The 25,342-nt window shown below is 33.6% G+C and overlaps 2 protein-coding genes across 2 annotated transcripts; one reads left to right on the top strand and one right to left on the bottom strand.

Annotated features, from left to right (window-relative positions):
- Positions 1-7,368: 7,368 nt before the first annotated feature.
- On the top strand, positions 7,369-15,925 carry LOC104901656 (oligouridylate-binding protein 1). The gene is made up of 12 exons (XM_010689249.4): positions 7,369-7,787; positions 8,539-8,600; positions 8,954-9,056; positions 9,178-9,254; positions 9,338-9,399; positions 9,486-9,573; positions 9,695-9,770; positions 9,889-9,919; positions 10,137-10,256; positions 12,422-12,507; positions 13,872-14,045; positions 15,359-15,925. The coding sequence occupies exons 1-12, from the start codon at positions 7,674-7,676 to the stop codon at positions 15,623-15,625; spliced, it is 1,260 nt and encodes a 419-aa protein (XP_010687551.1). The 5' UTR covers positions 7,369-7,673; the 3' UTR covers positions 15,626-15,925.
- Positions 15,926-19,157: 3,232 nt separating this feature from the next.
- LOC104901657 (hypothetical protein) lies at positions 19,158-20,593 on the bottom strand. Its single transcript, XM_010689250.4, has 2 exons — positions 19,788-20,593; positions 19,158-19,531 (listed from the first exon to the last, which is right to left on the bottom strand). Exons 1-2 carry the CDS (start codon positions 20,411-20,413, stop codon positions 19,363-19,365), a joined length of 795 nt encoding a protein of 264 aa, XP_010687552.2. The 5' UTR covers positions 20,414-20,593; the 3' UTR covers positions 19,158-19,362.
- Positions 20,594-25,342: the final 4,749 nt, after the last annotated feature.

Consider the following 25,342-nt stretch of genomic DNA (forward strand, 5'->3'; position numbering starts at 1 on the left):
AATAATGATGACAAGAAAAAGGAAGATAGTGTATGTTCTAGCTTTATTTGAAGTAAAATACTAACTGTTTGAACTCAATTCTTGGTTATTAAACAGAATAATATATATCAATATTAACATTAAAGTCTTTGACAATATATATTAGGAAAAATTGTTTTAAATAAGTCAACCTTTGTGCGGTATTTCCATTTTAAGTTTACATTTTGATTATCTCTGATTGAGTTAGGCTTGTATGTTTGTTTTCTTATATTGAGTTTTAACATGTTTTACTTGTTTAGTAGGTTACCTATGATATGTGTTACAATGTCCCACCGGCACCCTCTCTTGTTTTAGAAGATGGGGCATTGTAAGACGTATCATAAGTAACCTACTAAACAAGTCACAAACAGATTAAAACGCAATAGAAGAAAACAGACATCCAAGTCTAACTCAATCAGAATTAATCAAAAGGTAGACTTAAAATAAGAAGACCACGTAATGGTTGACTTATTTTAAAACAATTTTTCCTATATATTAATTTCAAATGTCTTAACAAAGTAGTTAACTTTACAATGTCATTGACTCTTCAGATGTTGCACCTTATGTACTTCCTCCGTTTCGTTTTAAATACAACAAAGGCGTATTATTTGTGAGATATAAAATATTTTTGTTGCATTTAAAACGAAACAGAGGAAACATTTATAGACTCTTTGTCTAACTCTTAATTTTAAAATACTGCTTTTTTTTTAACTTAAGAAAAGTAGTTAACTTTACAATGTATATTGAGTACATATATATGAAATTCAATAAATCTAATTAGTCATAACTTGAATTGGATGATAGAATTGAATATATGAAAACTTATATAGTTAATTTTTTGCAGAAAAATTATGAAATACTCGAGATTATAAAAGGTCGATTTGGTCAGGCAGTGTAGCAATATTCAGGGATGAATAAAAGTTTTCTTCTTTTGTCTAGAATGGCGGTTTAAAATGCCAAACAAAAATCAAGTACTTAAGTTTTCGATGGAATTATAGTATGTATGATCAAGATGTATCTTGATTCTTTATGGAGGAAGTGATAGAGAGTATCGTATATTATTAATGTCAAACCAAGAGCTTAAGCTAAGGGTTGGAGTTTTAGGAATATTTTTATACTCTATCATGTCCCTTCAAGCGAGAGCCCATAACACATGCCTCTCTCATACATGCGCTAGATATTCAACTTAGAAAAGAGGGGTGGATGAAATTTGAACCCTTTGATCTTTATGTCATGCTGGCTTTGATACCATGTCAAAGAACCAACCCAACTAAAAACTTAAGCTAACTGTTGAGCCCCAATAATAGTTTTATACTCTATCAATTACTAGAATTTAAATGTTCAAAATTTAATTTGATTCTCTTTTTAGGTGATGTGGTAAGTATTTTGAGAATAATTGTTGATATTTAAACTGACAAGTTTATCTCATAAAATCATTCCATAAACTGATATACAAGTTCAGTTTATGCCATAAACTAAAAAAATACTGCATAAATCGATAAAAAAAAAAAATAGTTTAACTGACAAAAGCATGCTTTTAATTGATACAAAAGTGTCATAAGCTAAAACTCGTCTCATTCATTTTAATGGCTGAGACACAACCAAGATGCTTTGATTAAGGAAGATTGTGATATATTAACTGACAAGGATCCTGCTATTTTTCATTGCATCTAATAAATTCTCCCAATTAGATAACTAATTTAGGAGGATACAATAGGTATCCTACAGGTGATCAATATGGGCTCGACCCAATCATGAGCGGGTTTTGGGAACGAATTTTTGGCCCGCCATTGGGCCTAGCCCGATTTTTTGGGAAGAAATTTTGGGCCACAGACAACTTAATATATGCAAAACTAAATATTTGGTTTGGCCCGAAAAGTCTGCTTGGCCCGGCTCGAATTTGCGGGTTATGGCGCGGGATTCTTGGCCCGAGGCTTTGGCTCAAAATGGACCATTTTTTTGGGCCAAACCCAGCTCGGCCCGACCCGACCGATGATCGTCTCTAGTATACTCCTAGTTATGAGCTTTTTCATTATTTTTATATTGTTATTAGCTATTTGTAGGAATATTTTTATTGCCTATGCGGGATGCGCGCGTATCTGACTAACTCATTGTAAAGGTTCTAGTTTCGAAATTTATTGTTAAAAGGAAGTCGCCAACAAGTACTGAAAGGAAGACTCATAGACATCTTAGGGACATATACAATGCATATTTCCTCGTAATGACTTCATATAATTGATCAATGAACCAAAGATTGAGTTAGGGGTAAGGTTTGGCTCCACTTGATACGATTCATGCCTAGGTTCTATGCAAATAATTAAACACAAAATATGTTCATGCAATCTAAATTTTAATCTATGTTATTAAACAGAAAAAACTAATTTTTGGTGATATATTATTTACGCAATCAAATTATAGAGATTCTAAGTCAATTGTCCAAGTTAATTATCTTATTAAGCATGAGAACGTTTATATAAGTCTTGATTAGCATAATTAAGCATGTGACTGGTGATGATGAAAGCGATAATATAAGCATATAAGCATGGATATGAATAAAATAATACTTCCTCCGTTTTTTTTTAGATGTTACACTTTCTATTTTAGGAAATTTTAAATTAGATGTTACACTTTTATTTTGGGTAATAACTTCTCTCTATCTCTCTCCTATCACATGCTCACATGGGGCCCTTTTGTTTTTCATTCTCTCTATCTCTCTCCACTCCAAAAATTACCTAGGAGTCCGTGATTTGAAAAGTGTAACATCTAATAAAAAACGGAGGAAGTATAGATATATATAAAAAGGAAAGATAAGAGAATTAAGAATATATAAGAGATCAGCGTGAATTATTTGAGGATATATATCATGAAAGTAAATTGTTAGTATATATAATAAGAAATAAATTGAAATTGACTCTCAGGGATTATACCTTTGTCGCTTGTGTCTTGAATAACGATCGACGATAGGAGCAATCTTGAAGCTTGAATGTAAATTTAATGGAGATTTAAATTGTTTAGTTATGTGTCTAAAGTGTTTGAAGTGTTGTAGAGAGAGTTTTTGAGAGGTATTTCGTTATATGACGGTGTAGGAAAGCATCATGAAAAAGTGTGAAAAACCAAGTAGAACACGAGGCTATTTATAGGGAAAACGAAACCCAAAAACCACGTGGAAGATAACAAAAGAGTTGTGCTTGGAGTACGTAGCGTGAGCTCCACGCATGGTCATGCATGCCGTGCATGACACTTGTGCCTGAAGCAGGTTTCCTGCGTCAGTGTAGGTGCTTTGTGTTTCGTTGACTGTCTTGATGTTGCATACATCTTGGGGGTTTAACGCATCTAGATGCACGTTGCGCAACAACAAATCTGACCGATTTTTGTTTGTTACAAGATTTCTTTTATCTTTGATTAAATAATACTCCCTTTGTTCCATACTATAAGTCTTATTTCCTTATAAGGTGTCCCAATATATAAGTACTTTTTCTTTTTTTAATTATTAATTATGTCCAAAATACTCTCATGAAAATAATTTAATTCTAAAAAATGTAATCATAATTTCAGCTCTTAATGCACACATAATTAATGAGAAAATGAGATCTTTTACCCATTGAACTTCTCTACACATTAAACCGTGCAACATTAAATGTTTAGTTTTTATAATTTGTTAAAAGAAAAAAAAAACAATGTAATGTTTTCCAATAAAAATGAATCTATTAATTCAAATGAAACAAAATTCTGCATACCTTAATTCCCGTGTAAACACAGAATCAGGACTTATATTATGGGACGATGGAGTATCTTATAAATTCGAAAATCAGTTATCTTAAGGAATAAAAATATGATTTTCATAATATCTTTTTTATCAAGAATGATTAATATTTGAAAAGTACAATTAATTATCATGAATAATTAATTGGAATTTTTGATACTGGGCTTGGAATAAATAAAGAAACTTTATGTTTGGAATAAATAAAGAGACTTTACGTTCTTAAAACGATTTTGGACTTAGCTTGTTGGATTGCTCTTTTTTTAGATCGAACCAATTATGACGACAGTATGTTTCATCATTGAGTACTAAATGGGAAGACATGATTATGTTTCTACTATACTACCTCCATTTTTCTATCTATACACTTGACAATGTTTACATATTTCAATTTAACTATCATATGTGAATATATATATAAGGAAAAAGTATAATAATGTGGAATCTTAATAGATTTCTCTTGACATGTATTTTCCAGATATCAACTTTTTTAAAGAAATATTTTACTTGTTTATAGTTAGAGATATTAGTGTTCAAATTTATATATTAATAGTATAAGAGTCAAATTGTGTAACTAAAAAAAAAAAAGTGGTATTAAATAGGTTTATCTTCTTTTGGTTGCTTCACTTGTTGGATAACTTGGATTACTGTTTTTTCTTGTGGAATATGGCAGAGACTGCACCTTTTGCAAATTGGGGGGCTCATAGCATGGCTTTACACTTTTGTGATACTCAACCTGTTAGTCTGTTACCTGTAAAGAGACCATGGAATGCCTTACAATACCTTTATAATACCCTACCATCTAGATCAAAGTAGCCCATTAATGTACACAAGAGCCCATCTAAGCACATATAATGACATAATCCAACGACGGGTTAGGTTGGCCCATGTAAAGACTACCATAACAAGAAATGTGAGGTGTTTTCTTGTAAGGTTTATCTAAAGTTTGAATATTATCAATTCATATAGGGGGTTTGGTTAAGATAATTGGGATGAAATAGTCTAAAAATAAGAATTTAATGGATATATTCTTTCATGTTATAGATTTGATATTTTATGGATCTTTATCTAGGTTAAAGAAACTTTTATTTACCCCTTCACTCTCTTTTCTCCATCCAATTTCTTCCTCCCAACCCCACTCCAACCTCCAGTCTCACCCCCATTCTCCATCCTCCACCCTCACCCTCTCGTCTTCTCCTTCACACAAGAAGCCACCACATCAGCACCTGGACGGAAGCCGAGGGCAGAGCCATCCTAGTCGTTGCCTTTCCTAGCCTCATCCCTCATTCTCTCACACAATATGTCTCTTCCTCTCTCCTCCCAGCCCCACCCCAACCTCCAACCTCACCCCTCATTCTCTTTCCTCGCTGAACGCTCAAAGCACTAACAAAATGCCTGCATTACTGAATATAGTGCACCTTATTAGAACTCTCTAAGGCGTGGTTGTGCTCCTTGACAAATTTAGTCACAACCCACTTGTTACCCTTTAACTCAATCTTCAGCTTGGCTTCACATATGTCAGAAGAGTTCCTTTTTCAACCCTTTTTCATACATACAAATTGTCTAAACGACCAACACTATCAATGTTCAATGGTAGCGTTGAACGAGGGTGGAGGAGAGAGAATGAGGGGTGAGGCTGGAGGTTGGGGTGGGGCTGGGAGGAGAGGAGGAGAGAGGGAGAGAGAGGGAAAGGGGATAGAGAATGGGGTGAGGTTAGGAGGAAGAAATTGGAGGGGAAAAGAGAGGGAAAGGGGGTAAAAAAGGTCAAGTCGATGCCGGAAAAATCAAGTCAATGCCGGGAAATGATTGAGGGGTATGATCTGATAAGAAAATAGAGTTTAAAGTTGTTTCTCACAAAAAAAAAAATTATAAGGTTGTTTCTCACAAAATGACACTTTTAAAAGATTGTTTCTAACAAAAAAACTATAATTAATAAGGTCAAAGTTTTTCTAATAGATATATATTTGTAACCGTATGATATCTAAGATCTATACCTTTTACTTCGTATCGCAAAATAAGCTAAATGTCCGCCAAATAGAATTTTTATCATTAAATCATATATCTCTATAATATAAGCCAAGGCGGGAGCAATGGTGTCCCCCTTGGAATTTACTTAAATGCCCCCAACATAGATATTATATTTAAAATTTTCACAAACAACCTGTGGCCACCTAATCAACCCCAATTCCATGTATAAACTTGCCAAAACAAAAATATCAATCAAATCAAATTTAAACCCAATCAACTCATATAAGATTCAGTCACATAAATTTGCCAATAAAAAAGATTCAATCAAAAAGATTCATAATCAAGAACTTACCAAACGTTAATACTACATACATAACAAAAAAAATTACACGGCATAACATCCTCTCAAATCAATTTTTCCATAACGCAAACTTCAAACAAAAAAAAAAACAGTTCTCTTCATAGATTGGAGATTCACGACATAATCAAATACGAAACTCTGAAATTTGCCAATTCTTTACCATTGATCAGGTACACAGTTCGTTATTAAAAATAAAATTATGTGTTGTTCTATGTTTAAATCTTAAAAAATATGTACTATGTTCGAGTAAAATTAAGCTCAAATTACAATAGCCCTTACGAATAAGTGTTGTATTTTATACTCTTTTTCCAAAAAAAAATTTAACTTAAATTACAACTTATTTAAAATTTAATTCGAAGATAGTTGAGATTCAAATTAAAATTACATCATAAATGGTCGAAAAAAATGAAATTTCGTCAAAAATGACTTCAATATTCGTGCCCTGGATATAAAAAAAATTGAGATAAAATATGAGAACTCAAATTGTCTTTGTGCCATCTATTAAAAAAAAATTTGAGAAAAAAAAATAGTTAAGCCCATATATTAAAATCAAAAAATCAAATTTCGTTAATATAACTTTATTATCCGTGCCCAAATATTGAAAAAAATTGAGACATAATATGAGAACTCGAATTTGGGGGAAATCAAAAAAATACTTAAACCCAGATATTAAAATAAATAAATGTGTCCATAAACGAATTTCAACATAAATTGCAGAGCTTGAGTCATGACCCGCAAGCAAGCTCGGCGAACCATGACGGGCTGAGCGAAAGCCAATTCCATGACCGCCAAAGCCAATTCTGCAACTTGCTTGAGATAATCCTCAACTAATAATCGACAGTCTCAATTGAATATAGAGAGAAAAATCAAGTGTGTGGTTTGAATCAGGGAAAATTGATGAAAATGATGTTCAAATGAATAGAGAGAGAAAAAATATTGCGTAAAATTCAAAAATATTGGTATGATAATTGAGGGAATAGTGATTTAATTTGAGGGAAAATATCGTCGCATGCATTAAAAACTAGTAACCTCTAAGGTATGACCTCCATTTTTGCTAACAAGGATAGATTGACCACAATCTACCACAAATGATATGCAATGTGACTTCCACAATCCAATTAACCGACAATCCCATTGATGATTGATCTACATTTTAATTTCTACACAATCCAACTACAGTACAAATATCACATACTCCACCAAAATGAGCGAAATAGAGGATAAACAAATAGAGTACAAAATATTGGGTATAAAATTCAACCTCTCACTTAATTAATGTGATCTTCTTCCTCAAACTCTAACTTTGGCTATCTCTCATTTTCTCTCTCCTACCTCCCTTTTTTTTCTCTTTTATCCCTCGCTTTCGAGGGCTTTTTTAAATTTTTATTTATTTTTTCCCTTTTCCTTCTTTTTTTTATTTTTCATTTTCCATTGTTTTGCCACAGCTTCTTCGATTACACTCTTGAATTTCTCTCTGTTATTTTGGGAAAATTCCCCCAATTTCTTCGCTTTTTTACAAACCCTAATAATCTGATTTTGGAAGGGTAAAAATTTTGAATAAAAAAGATGCATCAAAGAATGAAGCAACATCAACAACAACAACAAGCTCTGATGCAACAATCGATCCTTCAACAACAAGCTTCTCTTTATCATCCAGGTGTTTTAGCTGCTCCTCCTCAGGTACTTGATTTTCCGTTTAATTCTTCTTTTTTCGCATACTTATATCTTCAATTTTTGATAATTTATATGTTTTTTCGGTATTTACAGGTTTCTAATTTGATTTTTATTGGATAATATGGGTTAAATTTGATAGTTTTTTTTCAAGTTGAAAAATTGGGAAGTTGCCCCTTTTCACATTTGTAGTATCTGCACCTAAAATTGATTGTTTTGGGGGAAATTGAATGATGGGTAATGTGGTTTTTGCATTATTATGTATCGAATTCGAATAAATGTTTGTTCTTTGTGGATATATTGAGTTATAAGTTTCAATATTTGAATATGTAGTGGTGTGTTTGAGTGGCAAGGTATGGTTTTGTCATTGACGATATATGTGAGAGTTTAGTAATTTCAGTAGAGTAGTTTGGTTGTTGTATTGTTTTGATCAATTAAGTGATGGTTGATTTATGTTAAAATTGTTTAATGGTATTGGGATGAATGATTGATTGTGTTTGATTGCAAAATGTGTTAGGACAAAGAGAGTTTTTGTCTTTGCTGATACTTTATTTGTTTATTGTGTTCTGGGGTCAATTTTCTATTGTTCATACATGGTTGGCCTACTTTGAGGATCGGACGTATTCTAGATGGCATATCTTGTGCCTTGCTACCTGCTGATGAGGAAGATTTCCAATTGAAATAGGAAATTTTTTCTTTTTTAAAATTTTGTAGGATCCTTTTCTTTTTTTTCTCTTGTTTTTACATTTTTATTTTGCAGATAGAGCCTATCTTGAGTGGAAATCTGCCACCAGGCTTTGATTCAAGTGCATGCCGCAGTGTGTGAGTGCCTATAGATATTTTTCTTTCTTTCTTTTCGATTTTTTTCTTTTTTTAATTTTATGCCTTTGAGTTTTAGGGATTTTTCCTTTGCTTCCTTCTTTGACCTTGGGTTGGAGTGGCAATTTTTTTAATAGTTAATAAGCTCCTTTTTAGTTTGCCTGTAAGACGTGCCTTCTTTGCAGAGTGAGCTTGTAGGGTTACAGTCCCTGGTAGGTTATCAGCTTGATGCTCTATGTAAACTTGTAACTTCCAATCATTGCTTTAAGTATATGTGCTGTGCAGGACTTTTGCTACATGTATCAGTGTTGGTATTGTTATTATCTAGTGATCTTATCATTGAGGCTTCATTGTAGGTATGTTGGGAACATTCATCCCCAAGTCACTGAACCACTTCTTCAGGAGGTTTTTGCTAGCAACGGTCTGATTGAAGGATGCAAGCTGATTCGGAAGGAAAAGGTAGGTCACCTTTTGTTTAACCATATTTTCTGGAGACATCTGTTTGATTATCCTGAACTGTCTGTTGGCTCTTCTTGTTTTTGTTGATTATGATATGCCCCCCTATATTTTTTGTTGTCAGTCTTCCTATGGCTTTGTGGACTACTATGACCGCAGATCAGCTTCTCTCGCTATTGTGACCCTTAATGGCCGGCATCTGTAAGTATGCAGTGCAATATTTTACTGGTGAACTGCTCTGATAATGTAGCTGTTAGTTGAGCTGTTGTTTAATATAATTTCAGATTTGGACAACCTATCAAAGTTAATTGGGCATATGCTAGCAGTCAAAGAGAGGACACAACAAGTACGTTATTGTTCTGGTGATTGTTTGACCTTCTCATTTATTTGGTCTGGATTTCTGACAGATAAAGCTCTCTACTTTGGTTTTAGGTCATCATAACATATTTGTTGGAGATCTGAGCCCTGAAGTTACGGATGCTACACTTTTTGCATGCTTCTCTGTCTATCAAAGCTGCTCGTAAGATGCATTAAGTTCCTTCAGCTTGCCGTTTAGGCAGCATTGTTTAGTGTTTACTGTTTACCCTGCTGAATGGTGGCCTGTTGGGCACTGAAAATTGACTTTTTCTCGTTCTTTGCAGAGATGCTAGAGTAATGTGGGATCAAAAAACTGGGCGTTCCAGGGGTTTTGGGTTTGTTTCATTTAGGAACCAGCAGGTATGTTGCAGTCGCAAGAAATTTTATCCCCTGTATTTTTATGCTGTGTATAAGGATGATATTGCATTTATTAGTTACATGGTTTCATGCAAAAATTGACCTTCTGTTTACTTTACAGGATGCTCAGAGTGCGATCAACGATGTTAATGGTATGGAGTGTGGACTTTACTTTTTTTTTTTTGGCGATATACTCCTTTTTCTCACTCTTATTTGCATTAATGGTCATTGAAAATAACTTTTGAATGGTAAAATCCTTTAATTTTCCTGTTACTTATTTGGCTCAAACTTCTCTTGCATGCCTTTTCTGATATGATAGTTGAATATGAGCTCATCAGTCTATTTTTCCTTCTAATTTTTGTCAAACAGGAAAATGGCTTGGAAGTAGACAGATCCGCTGTAATTGGGCCACTAAAGGTGCTATAGGCAATGATGACAAGCCAAGCTCAGATGCTAAGAGTGTTGTGGAGCTCACAAATGGGTCATCTGGTTAGTGTTTATGACACACAATTTACTTGTTGTACCAAGTGTTTGTTGTAGGGAGCTGTGATTGCAATCTGTTGCCAAATATCAGTTTGTATATTGAAGCTGTGAAGGGCCTTTGCCCCCCCCCCCTCCCCTCCCGATGTCCTCCCTCTCTACCAATGAACTTTGTTTAACTGTTTATTTGAATCGATCTGTTTCAACTTTCAAATATGATTATTTTGAGCTATCTTGCGTTCCAAATCTTTTTTGATATTACTGAAATGTGGAGAAATCCGAAAAATGGCAAGTATGAATTTCCACATTTCTGTTTTTGTTCTCAAATCCTAGCAGAAATTATACACTTTCCTCCGAGCAATATATTCCCATACTCTTTTCTAGAGTCTTGCTGAGCTCTTTTATGATAGCATGAGTTACTAGGAGCCAGAGTGAAATTATGGGTCCCGTTTGTTCTTGGGCAATGGATAGCTTAAGATTGGTTAGTTACATTTGGGGTGTGAACAGTTGTGAGGAGAAAATGTTGAGGGAGGATTAATGGTGGTGCAATATTCTATGGTTGGAGGATGGGGTATTCCAGTTGGTACCTGAGTGCTATTGATCAAAGCTTTGCATTTGTGATCAAGGCTTTGTAATTGTTGATATGTTGTGCGAGTAGCATGTGCTTGAAAGCATGGTGTCAAAACAAGGCTGCATCTTATCGTATCGCCCGTGTCGTAAAGGTTTTGAAATCTACTGAACCGATTTTACCCGCATCGTAAAGGTGTAAAAAAACCGCATTTTAGGCGGATTTTAGGGATATTTCATGGTTTAAGCTGATATTTAGCGGTACGACAACCGCATCATCCCCGTTCCCGCATTACCGTGTTCGTTACCGCGACCGTAACCTTATTTTCGAACTATGCTTGAAAGTTTAGCATTTGCTTATCACACAGAGTGATATATGTAATATGATTCACTTTAATTGATCAATGGTAGCATTTGAGTTCTAAAGTGTTGCCTAAAGATCCCCGAACATAAATTTTAATTATTTTTTGAATAAAAATCTTGGATGCTCTAGTCCCAGATAAATGTCCAGACTATTGCATTTAGAGAAAAACCATTTGATAGATTACAGCCATAAATTTAATAGGATTTCATCATCAACCACGTGGGGACTTAATTGTGCGTTATTACTGTTTCTTATTTGGGGTATATTGGGATATGAGTTCCTTTATCTTGAAAAATTACTTTCTCCCTCTTTTTTTTTTTTACTTGCAAGCTTTTCCCTTTTAGAAAGTTGCATATTACTTGCAATATTGACATTTTTGGCAGTATATTCTCTGTCTCTCTCCTAGCACATGGGTTCCCTTTTTATCTCTCTCTATCTCTTCCCTCTCCTAAGTTCTCGTGCCATGCTCCAATGTCGTAACTTGTAAGTAAGAAAACACAGAGGAAGTATTGATTTGAGATATTTCATGCTTTATGGTAAAAATTTAATTGGAATCTCTCATAATTGATATTATTTTCTTACAAAATTGTATCTTGCATGACTTCTTTTATGTGGGATAATTAGGTAAAATTTCTAATGTGGGTTGTGGAAATGTCCAATTCACGGAAATTATTTGATGCTTTGTCCAGCACCAATTTTCCTTTCAATTTCTGCTTTCAACCACAAAGGATCCAGCATCAAAATGATTTTAATTCTAGTACATTATAAATTATCTGTTCGCAAACTGACAATTAGAGTTACCTATTTGGTTTGTTTTTTTTTTTGAAGTGTTGGCACATTTATAGTTTTCCATTTTACTGCGAAAAAAAGCTTGAAAGCTTATATATATCTCGTGTAAGATTTCCGAGGTATAAGACCTCTGTTCTTAAAGTCTTTGTTTTTCTCATATTAAGTTCTTGGGCCCACTAAGGCTTAGACTTAATAAGGTGCCAGACTGCCAGTACTCTTCTGCAAATCTATGTTATTCTGGCTGTGTTAGAAACTTGATCCAACATGGGGTATACACCATTGATTTGCCAATCTGGACCAAAAACATGCTAATCTTTCGTAGAATAGCCAAGTCTGACACTTATTCATGTTTTGCACTGGTAATTGAATCTGAAATAAAACTGGCAATAACATCATTAGAGCGGTTTATCTGTAATTTGAGCTGGAGCTATCAATTTTTTACTTTGATGTGCAGATGAAGGTCAAGAAAAAGCAAATGATGATGCTCCAGAGAATAATCCTCAGTACACCACTGTCTATGTTGGCAACCTTGCTTCTGAGGCAAGTCAAATTTAAATTGATCAGTACATGCTACTATATGTATTGATGTCATAGACATGTTCACTCTATTCTCTAGGTTGTGACTTGTTGATTGCCATGTAATTGGGTAAAGGAAAACAAAAAACTGCCCTTTGTGCTGGGGAGTTCGTGATTCCTAGCATTGCTCAATCCCTTGATCGTGACCATAGAATGTGTCCCCCTTGCAGTAAACACGAGATCTTATCCCGTTACAATCACTGTCCAACAATGCTGGAAAAGCGCGCCTAGACCAGGGAATTAAAACTCTTCCGTTCCGTTACAGAACGGCCGTTCTGTAACGGATTTTGGATTTGCCGTTCCGCGAAATCCCGTTACGGAACGCCATAATAAAATTCACATACTTCTTGCCGCGTTGTCCGTTCCGTAACGCGAACTCGCCGCGTTAGAACGCTATTATCACCGTTACATCCGTTTTTTTCAAACATTGGCCAAATTCTTTCTATGATTTAATTATATAGTTAATGAAACATGATATTCTATTAGATTTGATTATATTATGTTGTAATAATGCTTCATAAACTAAAAAAATGCAAATAAAGTTGAAACATAGTTATGTGAATTTTTTTAAAAAATTCACGCTGCATCGGCCGCGAAACGTTCTATTTGCCCGTTACAAGCCGTTCCCGCGACAACGTAACCGTTCCCGCGAACGCGACCGCGACCGAGTTTTTTTTCCCTGGCCTAGACACGGCTGCCCAAGTGTTTTGGAAGGCTTGGATTAGGCTTTTTGATGAGGTGAACTGACGCATAGAAGCCCATCATTGTCTTCTGTCTCCATGCTGAACCTTTTTTTTCCCCTTTTGTCTACCATTAACTCCATCGCACCACCACATAAAAATTGCTAAAATTGAGTGGCTGCATTTATTCTACTGGAGTCCACTGTCTGCAACTGCTCTCACACACATACTTAAGCTATAAGAAGTGTGCCTCTCTTTGATGAGGAACACGCTTCTCGCCCCTGTTTTGCACCTAGTTCAGGACCCCCATCACCTGCAATTTTAGCATTTTCGAACATTTCTGTGCATGATTCCCATCTTTTTTTTTTTATTTATTTTTTTGTTTTTGTTTTGGGGGTGGTTGTGTTGGAGATGGTAAAGATTGGCATTTGGGGCTTTAGGGTATTGGGATCAACTTGACTTATGACAGTGCATCTATGTATACCTCATAATCCATCTGACTCTTTTATTTGATGTTCATTTTCTGTTGGATGATATTTGCTGATATAAGTATTGCCCTATGAGACAGAGTGAGTGTGGCTTAGAGAAATCACATTTGCATAAGAATTTGCTTTCTTTGTGTAAAGCTTTTTCCTTGCAAATTTGCAGGTTACATCAGTTGATCTTCACCGTCATTTCCATGCTCTAGGGGCTGGTGTTATTGAAGATGTCCGTGTACAACGAGACAAGGGTTTTGGTTTCGTGAGATACAGCACTCATTCTGAAGCTGCTCGAGCTATTCAAATTGGGAATGCACGGGTCCTTTGTGGAAAACCTCTAAAGGTAACTATCCATGTATACGAGTCATTTTGTGTTTGTTTGCGTGTGTTGGGGGAGGGGGGTGTTTCTCTAATAATTCCGTGTTTATGTTGTTTATATAATGGAAATCTGATGACATTATCCTTATAATTACTAATACGTCAAAGTGGCGTTTTGGATTTTTTGTTTGTTTTGGTTTTGGTAAAGGGGGGGAGGGTGTGGTGTGGTGTCAGATGTTCTTTGCTTTAACGTACAGATTAACCAAGCCTAAGCCTTTGCTCTTCTGGGATACTAAAAGTATGTCTAGTCTAAATTCCAAAATGATGTTCGTCTTATTTAATTTTTGACCTGCATATATTCTTGCACACATGTCCCTACTGCTAATGTATGGAAGTTCTTATATGCTGAGCCATCTATTCAGACTTTTGAATTAGCTCCTTCTCATCTTGTCCAACTGCTTTTATCTTTTATTTGAATTTTTTTTTACATATACTGTGAGTTTAGTTTTTTTTCTGATGCAATCTTCTGTGCTCTACTCTGCTTTAAGAGCTCATTGGTATTCCTCCTGTAATAAAGGGGGTTGCTATGGGTAAAACCATGAAATGCAAAAGAACATATAATAATCTTCATCGAAGAGATTGAGAGGACAAATGATTACGTAAAACTGATAATTACTTTGAGAAGGAGAATTGAATTATTTAGTTGGCTCCATGGTCTCTAAAAGTTCCCATATGCTCCAAGGACAGAAGATGATCCCAAATGGTGTCAAAATAAGGCCGCGTCGTATCGTATGGCCTGTGTTGCAAAGGTTTTCAAATCTAGCGAACCGATATTACCCGCATCATAAAGGTGTAAAAAATTGCATTTTTGGCGGGTTTTAGGGATATTTCCTGATTTAAGCCGATATTCAACGATACAACCACATCATCCCCGTTCCCGCATCATCGAGACCGTTACCGCAACCGTGACCGAAACTGTATTTTCGAACTATTCAATCCTAAGTGATTCTATATTATTTTTCCACAAAAGCTCGAGTGCTTGATTTTATTGGAGACTTGGAGTTTGTCTTTGGAGCTATTATGTAGCCAATAATCAAAATTTCAAACGTTGCAATACTTTAGAAATATGACTGTTTTTTTATAGGTAAGTTGAAGTCCCTTGCCGGGCCAGGGGGGTGGAAATCCCTTTTGCAAGGGATGAGACTCGATCCCGTCTTGGGATCGAACGTGATGCCAATACCAATAGGCTATCACCTATTTTTGAAGATCTAAAGTAGTATTACTTATGTTTTAGAGAGAAATGTTATTCTAATGATGAGGCATATCTCGTCGTTGCAGTGTTCTTGGGGGAGCAAGCCTACTCCAGCTGGAGCAAGCTCCACACCGCTTCCTCCACCAGTTCAAGCACTAGGTTACACTGCTGCTGATCTTGCTGCCTATGAACGACAACTTGCTCTAGCTAAAATGAGCGGTGTTCATGCTCTCATGGGTCAGCATCCACTGAAAGCACCCATGGGTATGGGTGCTCCTGGGGGGAGTCAGCCAATCTATGACCCTGCATACCAGAATCTTGCTACATCACAGCAGCTCATGTATTATCATTGAAGTGCTCCTAACTTTTCTATAACTTTTTTCATTCCTTCCTGATGGATGTAATGGTGTATTAGCTCTTTTTCTTTTTCCTTTCCCCTTTCCCTTTCTCTTTTATCTTGGAATCAGTTGAAGTGTTGTATCGATATAATCTTAATATGTGCACCGCTTTATGCATGTATTTACAGAGCTTGTATTTTCGGTATTACTATATGCTAAGAGATGATGAGCATGCCAGGCCTCGTTACGAGACTCAGTGAGCATGTTGCAGATGTAATTTATTGAGTGTTTTATTACAACTTTTATTTTTCTTTCCTTTTGGTCTATTTGTTTGTCAATCGAGTATGGCTAAACAATAAACACTTTGTTCGCAAACGAGTAAGAAGAAATGGGGTGGGGCTTACGCAAGTGGATTCATCTGAATGTGCTCTCTCCTCTCTTTTAGCTAACAAACAGTGTCATATATTTTTTTTTCTTATGAAAACTGAGGTTGCTTTAGAGTGTTGGTTGGTCTGAGATTTGAGGTCAGCTGTGATATGTGCATGTGCAGTATGATATTCATACGCATTTGCTGAGTTTAGGTCTGTTGTGCTAAAATAATTCCTTACACCAGAAGATTTTACCTGAAATATTCGATTGCTTTTTTCTTGTTTTTGGGTTTTTGTGTTGTCTTCATATCTTTGTTTCTGGTATATATTCTGGTCACAGGGGTTTTGGTGATATCTCAGAAAGTGAGCGGATTTTACCAAATGCCAACTAAACGTTAGGAAATTGAAAAGTTGGAAACTTGTTTGCATCAGCAGATTATTGTCATACTCTCTAAACTTTCTGGTAAGGTTTTGGATCTAAGGAACAGTTTTTTTCATGGAAAAAGATTTCAAAAAGGTTTGAACATGTTTAGAAAATATACAATTTATTAGAATAGGCGGTCTAATTTTAGACGAACTCGGTATCGAATTTTTATAACAAGCTCATTTCATTTCACTCTAACCCAACACTATTCTAGTTATCATTTTTCTTCTCCTTCCTTTGTTTAGGGTTCATAACGGAGGAAAATGTTTAAGGAAAATTACGCTAATGATACAGATGTTGTTTGCCCATCTACAATCATTTACATGAATTTGACACACTAATAACAACTTAAACTTGGATATATCTTTAGACAATCATTTGCACAAGCTCTTATTATTCTATTATTTTCTACTATGTCCAAACATCAAAACTTTTAATAATAATAAACAATGTACAGAAAAAAAATTCCCAAAGTTTAAGTATTGGTTAATGAATTTTTCCATGTTAAAACGTGTTAGACAATAGTAAAAGAAAAAAAGATGATTATGCTATATTGTTTTAAATCGCTGAAAATTGTTCAGTTAGCTTCATGTTAACTGAAGGTTTTTTTATTTTTTATGTTTGGAATCACTACTTGAGAATTGAGATGATATATATATATATATATATATATATATATATATATATATATATATATATATATATATATCGAGTAGGATGGTTTACCTGAAGTTTAAATAAAACAAGGAGCCTAGAATATTTATTACATTCTTCATCGTCTGAATTTCACTAGGCATAACAATAACCGTTTTTTGATATTAAAATCGCTACCTCAAGTACTAGTAATTTTGTAGACAAAAATTAGTATTTCAAGTAGCTTAGCAAAGGAAGCATATACAAGGTGGATGATAGTATGAATGTAACTAGGATTTTCTCTAACCAACCGCCTTGTTGCATGATTGAGTACATCTCGAATTGTAATAACGTTGTTGTTGGAGATTCTTAATTAATTTTATGTTTGTTTGTTCACCAAAAAAAAAGTAGCACTTTGTCTCCGAAACCAATATAACTATATAACTTGCAAGATTTACTTCCAATTCAGGATGGACTATATATGTCTCATAAATAAATTGTGAACCAATGGAAATTGGAAGATTATTTTATTTTAGTAAGAAGTATGAAGGAAAATCATTCAGAAAAAAAAAAATACAAATAGCTTATAGTTGTCTGGAGTCCATTTGTTTTTTCATTACTAAAGTCCATTGACTTGAACCTTATTTTGCCACTAATAGAAAAAAGAATCATATCTTGCGAGATCTTATATTTGATTTGGTGAAGATATATTTTTTATTGTATGAACTTTTTAATTTAATTTTTTTATAATATGTAATTTAAATAATAGATGGTCAAAGTTATGCCTTGAACAATTCGGACAAGACTACAAAAGAGCTAACAAGTAAAAACCATTAAAAAAAAGTAAAATTGTGAAAACTCTTGAGAATATTTTATTTGAATAATAATATATGACAAACTAAAATCTGATTTTTAGTTGATAAATGAATTAGAATTACATATACAGACTTATGGAGAATCATTTTCGATTTTACTTTATCAGCCGTACTTTTTTTTAGGGAATTATCAGCCGTACTTTTATTTATTTTTATGAAGTGTTTTATACTTTTATCAGCCGTACTTTCATTTTATGTATTTGATCTTTTATAAATCTAATATTAGGTTCATAAATGACTTAAATAAGTATATGTCCTTATTTTCGTTCAATCTCTTAACATTAAGTATGGACGACTTTGAAAATTTAAAGAGGAAAGACTTGAAATTCCAATTGTAAAGTGGTCCTCCAATGCAAATTCTCATAACAGAAAAAGTGTTCTATTCATTTCAGGGGAAACTCAAAAACCCATAAAACTATAGCTGATTTCCTCATACATAGAAATTTCTGAGCTAACTATTAAATTCTGACTGCTTTTAACACTTCTTCTGTTGCTAAAAATTTCTGATACTCTTTATTTATGCAACATTTAACAATATCAACAAACTCGATAAGGCTATTTAGCTAACAGTTCTCTATAAAACGAAAAGATATTATAAAAATCTTGCCGTTATGGCAATGCCATGGTTCACAAAACAAAAGGTAAGTATGTCAAATAATACCTCTTACGGCTCGTTTGGTAGTCGTTAATAAATTGCGGTAATAGGAATAAATTTTAAGTGTAATTTATTAGGAAAAAATCTCCATAGGGAGACATTTTTTCTCCATGAACAAGCAATATCATCCCTAAACTCGTGTTTTTGTCTCCAAGGGAAGCAATTTTCATTACCACTCATTACCACCTACAAGGTGGTATTAGATGGGAATGAAAATTTAAGAAGGAAAGTAGACACTTTAGGATAAATTAGCATTACCATGGAAATGGGCAATGATATTCTTCACAAATTTATACACAAATTCATTCTCATTACCACCATTTATAACCAACTACCAAACGAACCGTTAGTTTTGTGGAGAACAGCGAGTTAAATAATCTTTTTCGAACATATTGATTTTTCATCCAAGATATTTAATCTGAATATATATTAATAACTAAATATAAATTCCGAAACACAAAAAACAAAAAACAAAAATCAAACAAACTTGAGAAGCATATAGTAGCTGTAATTCACATCAAAATTTATGATTCTCATTACAGTTACATCTAGCTCAACTCTGGCTTCTCAAAGCCAATAACTAAATAAAAACTTGTTTTCTTTTTTTTTTGTCTTTCTCCTTTTGTCTTATTTATTGGAGATTTTACTAGAGCAAAATTCTGTATTTTATGTATAGTTACAGATTAACAATTTATGGGTTTTTTTCTTCTTCTTCTTAAACTAACTAATCTTATTCTACATATATCTTAACCAAGATCATAATATACTACTAAGAAAATTTATTCCTAATAACATTTTCAAACAGCTACAATCCCAGTTGAGAAGATCTGTCCTCTACTGGTATAACTGTATGAAGAACTCGAAACCTCGCCAGATCTCGAAACTTCTGATCTGCATTGTTCTTTCCTTTCATCAATCTTTATCTGTCTTTGCCTGCACTCTGCACTACAAAATGCCTTCTCCCCCCTGTTCATCGTAATAATGTTACTTTACATATATACATACTAGAATTTTTTGCACGCGATGCGTGCTTGAATTTTTTTCGAAACAGAAACTCGATTTTCTTTGGCATAAAAGTCAAAATTTGAACATTAGACATATGAAGTATAACTGTTTTTTGTTGCAAAATTTGATTGGTTTAGTTTCTGTCACATAAATATAAACGCGCGTCAAAAAAGAAAAGCGTAACAATTAAAAGAACGAACAAGGTAGTATAATTTACCTGTACATGAAAATGTCCTTGCCATGGAGACCTTTCCTACACAAGTGACATGAGCTGAGAAAATCGGAATCTGAATTACAAATCTCGTCAGAAAATCTAGCTGGTGAAGATATGTTAAAAACACCGATTTTCTTGCTGATTTTTGGTCCTATAGATTGATGATGACCATATTCACTAACACCATCATAGTAAATTCTAGTGGTAGTGGACTTATTTGGTCCACGACATGTAACATAAGTAAACTCTTCATCAAAAACTTCCATCATTTCATCCTCTTTTTCTTTTCTTAGCTTACCATTGAGGATGTTTTTCTCGATTTTGGTCTTATTGGATGGACTAACGTTGATCGGATTCGAACGGGTCGAAAATTGGCTGCGTATAGCATATTTTGCTAGGATTTCACCTCCCGGACACCCAACGTTACAACTAGACTTGTTGTCAAGGGCTACAATTATACCTAACCCAACTCCGCCTTGTTGGTCGTAATAATAACTTTTTAGACTCTTTGGAGACTGTAACGCCCTATAATTTAATGGACTTTTTGGACTCGTCATCGTGTCTATGATCCCGGACCTTAGGACTCCGGCAAGCTTACCGATGGCCGGCCGGGATCGCTTGCCTAGCATATTTGATTGATTGATTGATCGATTGATCGATTTTTGAATAATTGATGGATTATAGTATTGGAAATGTGGGTGGGATTTTTGAGTGTGGGATGATAAAATTTGTGTGTGATGTTGGAGTAGAGCCCCCTTAGATGGGTCTCTCCAATAAGCACTTGAAGGGGGTTGTCAATTTATGTATGATTGAGTGGTTAGACTTAGCCCACTACCCTTTTTTATTAGCTCTTTTTTTTCATTGTAATATTTTATCCTACCTGTAAATTTCATTGTGGGTCCTACACTGCTACTGCATTATTACTATATTGATGATTTGATTTCTCTAAAAAGGTACCCACGTAATACACCATCTTCATTATATAATTCAGCTGCATCTATTTGGAGTGCTGTTTGCTTTTCTATTTTGATTCGCCTTATTTTTATGCCCTATTCTAAAAATATAAATGTACGTTAACTCATCATTATTCTTTATATCTTAAATAAACCATAATTATTCTCATTTTTTTCCATCTTAACATATTAATTTCATTTTTTAATCTTTGTGAAAAGTTAATGAACAAACAATAGGGACTTCAAGTTTGTCACTTAATCGGGTCTAATTGATGTCATTTAACTAAATTGATAAAGTTTTTGCATATAATACTATTATGTGATATCGATAATAAATTAGGGGGGGTTCTTGGCCCTTGCAGTATATGCGACAGAATAGGGTCCAAAAATAGAGGGGCACCGAAATATATTACTATATGTATTAAATGGTTGAAAGAAAAACAAAAGGAAAGCATTTGGATTAGTGGGTTTTTCTTTGACTGCTTCAAATCCCCAATTCCCCATTAATGGCTACTCTCTTCTCTCTCCTTCTAACTCTCTCTCATTAATTTCTACTCATACTCCTTTTTTTTTTGGCGATTTTCCAATAAAATTTACTCTATTTATATCTAAATATTTGTTTATTTATAATTATTGGATATGTTGAGAATTTTTTTTAATTGAGAATCTAATATCTTTTATGAACTAAATATGAAAAGCCTAATTTTAAGAAAGCGTATAGGGCCCCCGCTATGTTTGCCCCGCCCCTGTAATAAATATGTTTATATTACTGTCTTATGTGACTTATACTTTAAAAAACTAAATGCTTCAAGTTCATATTACAAGAATCTTATATTCATTTATATAAGTCGGTAAAGATATTTGAGTGTCATATTTGACTAAGTTTTAGTTAGTCAGACTGAATACAAGAAATTTTAAAGCTCCATATACGATTAAGTTACAAAAATATCCCATGATATTCATGCGACAAAACTTTAACTAGTTACATTCTACTCGGAGATTATCAAAGCAAAATATTAATATGATATAATATGATTATTTGGTGAAACTTTAGTTAGCTAACATTTTACCTTACAAAATAAGTGACAGTTTTATTTTAAATAAAATCTAATACAGTTTTTTTTAAAATCTTATTCGGCTAAGAAAAATATGGATTTATAATAGTCACAATAATACATATCATAAAAATCAAACATATTACAATAAGATCCATATTATAAAACAAAACAGGATGTGTTTTGGGTGTAACATGTTACACCATAATTTATTGTATAACATGTATTATAATATCTAATCTAATAAAAATCATGAATTTCATATCACTTTATTATTTATTTCAAATTAATTAATTTCTTTTTAAAAAATATCAGTGATATGTGGGTTATTACACCCAAAATTTTTGCAAAATATCATTATGAACCACTAATCATAAACCTTTCAATTTATAACGAAAAAGTCTACATGTAGCTTGTCATGTGATATGGAGGAGTATACGTACTCTAGAAGAGTTAATAATAGTAGAAATAAAAGTTAATCACAATTTTCAAGACCAAAATAATTCATAAAATGTCACCTGTCAATAAAAGAAAAAAAAATAGTCCACTTCAGTGAATGGGACCCACAAAAAAGAATCTTGGCCCACAATTGCCCTTGGAATCTGACACCAAAAAGGATACTCTTAAAGGGCATAAGTGGAAAGAGGACCATTTTTGTGCGTGTCATTCTTTGGACGGATGGGCTAAAATAGTTGAAAATGACTGGAAACCACTGTGGGGCTGAGCCCACTTCATTAATGGGCCCATCTTCTTTTGGAAATTTAAATTCCTTTTCTTTTTTCTTTGGCCTAATATTTATATTGAAAATGACCTTTTGTGGGGTTTGCCGGTATTGTACCGCTGCTTTGAAATTAGCCTGTTTTTTAGTGACTCAAATGTCCAAATTGCCCCTCACTTATATCATCAATTTCTTTCACTTTCTCTCTCCTAATAATTTTGGGTGTCATTTTCATAATAAAAGGAATCTATTATTTTTACTCTTTTTTCTTTTTTTGCTTATTCATTTTTGGCATGCAAGAATCTATTATTATTATTATTAGGTAGCTTTTCGTTTCTTATTTGTTTGTGTGATGATTATTATTGGGTAGCTTTAAGAGGAGAGGTGATAGCTCAGTATAGTATCCTTTCGAATTTATTGTTTGGGGTTTAAATTTTCATCTCGAGTTTCCAACAATATGTTCAGGGTTCGTTCGTTATCGTTTTTTGTTTTCTATTTTTATTTTTTTCGAAAACTTAAAACGAAAAACAGAAAATTAGAAAAAGTGATTTTGCGCTTTTTAGTTGTCAGTTTTCAAAATCATCATTTCCCAATAAATTTGACTAGTTTTTTTATCTATTATAGGACATATATCATAGTGAAAGTATTGGGTCAGACCGTTTGACCCAAACATTTGGTCAGACGGGCTGGCCCAAGTTCATTATAGAGCAACCGATATAAGATGTGTTATTTCTTCTCCATCACAACTTAACACCTTCAGCTACCTCCCTCTCCTTGACGACCTCCACACCTTCTGCAACTGGTCGGTGTCGTCAAAGTTCATCAAATTCTCTTAGCACGAGAAAAAGCATCTAACAGAAAATGTCGTCGAGAAGGGAGGAGAAGATAAAAATCTTCAGCATCAATAATGAACTTTGATTTTTACAGAAAATGTCCTCCCTTCTCGAATATAATAAAACTTTGATTCTAACAGAAAATGTCGTCGACGACGACTAATGACCTTCAGCATCAATAATGAACTAAGAGGTTGCAGTAGCCTTGTTATTGTATATAGTAGGTTTTGGAGGAGGATGGGGAGGGGTATGGTTGTGGAGCTCCAACGAAGATGGACATGGAGGAGAGTTTAGTGCTGAATCTCCGATCAAGACTACCTGAAAAACACAAATCCAGAGACACAAGGAATGAAGAAGAAGGAGAGAGTGAGAGAAAGCAGAGGTTAGTGTTTTCTTTCAGTTGGACTTTGTTTTCTTTCAGTTGGACTTTGTGTTTCTTTCAGTTGGACTTTGTTTTGTTTTAGTTGGACTTTTTTTTCTTTCAGTTAGACTTTCTTTTCTTTCAGTTGGACCAACTGAAAGAAATAATGGGTCAACTGAAAGAAATAATGGACTAACTGAAACAAAATGAAGACTACCTGAAGAAAAATGTAGACTACCTGAAAAAAAATAAAGACCAACTGAAACCCAAGTAAGTCTAATTGAAGCACAAAAACCCACTGAAAAACAAAGAAGACTAACTGAAAACAAAATGAAGACTACCTGAAAAAAATTGGAACCACCTGAAAAAAATGAAGACTACCTGAAAAAAAATTGGAACCACCTGAAAGTCGTCCGACCAAGATTATGGTCGGACGAGTCCGACACAATACGTTCTCTATATCATATGACTTTGAAAATCAAAAAACCAAAAAACACAAAATCATAGTAATACCGAACGGGGACTCAAGTATTTATTTTTGGAATGTTTTGTCTTATAATCAGTCTTTAAATTAGTGTGCCTTACAAGCTAGTAGTCTAACAAGGGGTGGGTATTCATATCAATTATCTTTATTAAAAAAAATATTGGGTAGCTTTCATTGCCAACTTGCTCTTTTTTTTATTCTTCCTAAACTAGATGTGAACTAGTTTCTACTCTAGCCAAAGTTAAGAAAATGTAGACCTGCCTAGAGTCAAAATTGTGCCAATATAAAACAAAAACATAAGCAATTGAAATTGCTTATATTGATTTATATAGCTTTGTTTTATCTGTTTTTTTTTTTTGGTTTACGTTTCTTGACATGGACTAAAACAAAGTTTTACATAATGTAAGTATAATATAAACAAACAACTACTGTTAGCTAAATGCATTAAAAGACCTTAAACTTACGCTATTACAACTAATAATACTAGATTTTTTTGCACGCGATGCGTGCTTGAATTTTTTTCGAAACAGAAACTCGATTTTCTTCGACATAAAAGTCAAAATTTGAACATTAGACATATGAAATATAATTGTTTTTAGTTACAAAATTTGATTGGTTTAGTTTTTGTCACTTAAGTCTCTCGCCATTCTTTTTGTTTTGTTTTGTTTTTTTTTACTTTTCAAAGTTAAATTCTATGAACAAAATAGAAATTTTAATGAATTTATTTATGATTTCTAATATTATAATTTTCTAGTTGATTTTTGAATTAAGTACAGCACTTCATAAAGTGTAAAGAAAGTAGACACTTTGATTTCAAGTCAATTTTTTCATACGTTGTAGTTTGTAAGTGAATTTTTAACTTTTTGTAAAGTTTCCTCATTTTAGTGATTTACATAACGTAAATTATGCAATTTTATGATTTTAGTTAACTTGTGAGTGATACTATATTTTTGATATTTTTGGTTGAAGCCTCCTTTGATTTGTAAGTGAATTTGTAATTTAGAATAGGAAGGAAGTAACATAGTCTCTTCATTCGGGGACACCATAGCTCCCCTCTTCCCTTATATAATAGAGATATGTTGTACTTTAATTCTTGAATGACAATTTTACATAAATCTTTTTACCTTGATAATTAATCGCTATTATATAATATA

This window comes from Beta vulgaris, chromosome 8 (genome assembly GCF_026745355.1).
Source record: "Beta vulgaris subsp. vulgaris cultivar EL10 chromosome 8, EL10.2, whole genome shotgun sequence".
Taxonomy (NCBI): Eukaryota; Viridiplantae; Streptophyta; class Magnoliopsida; order Caryophyllales; family Amaranthaceae; genus Beta; species Beta vulgaris.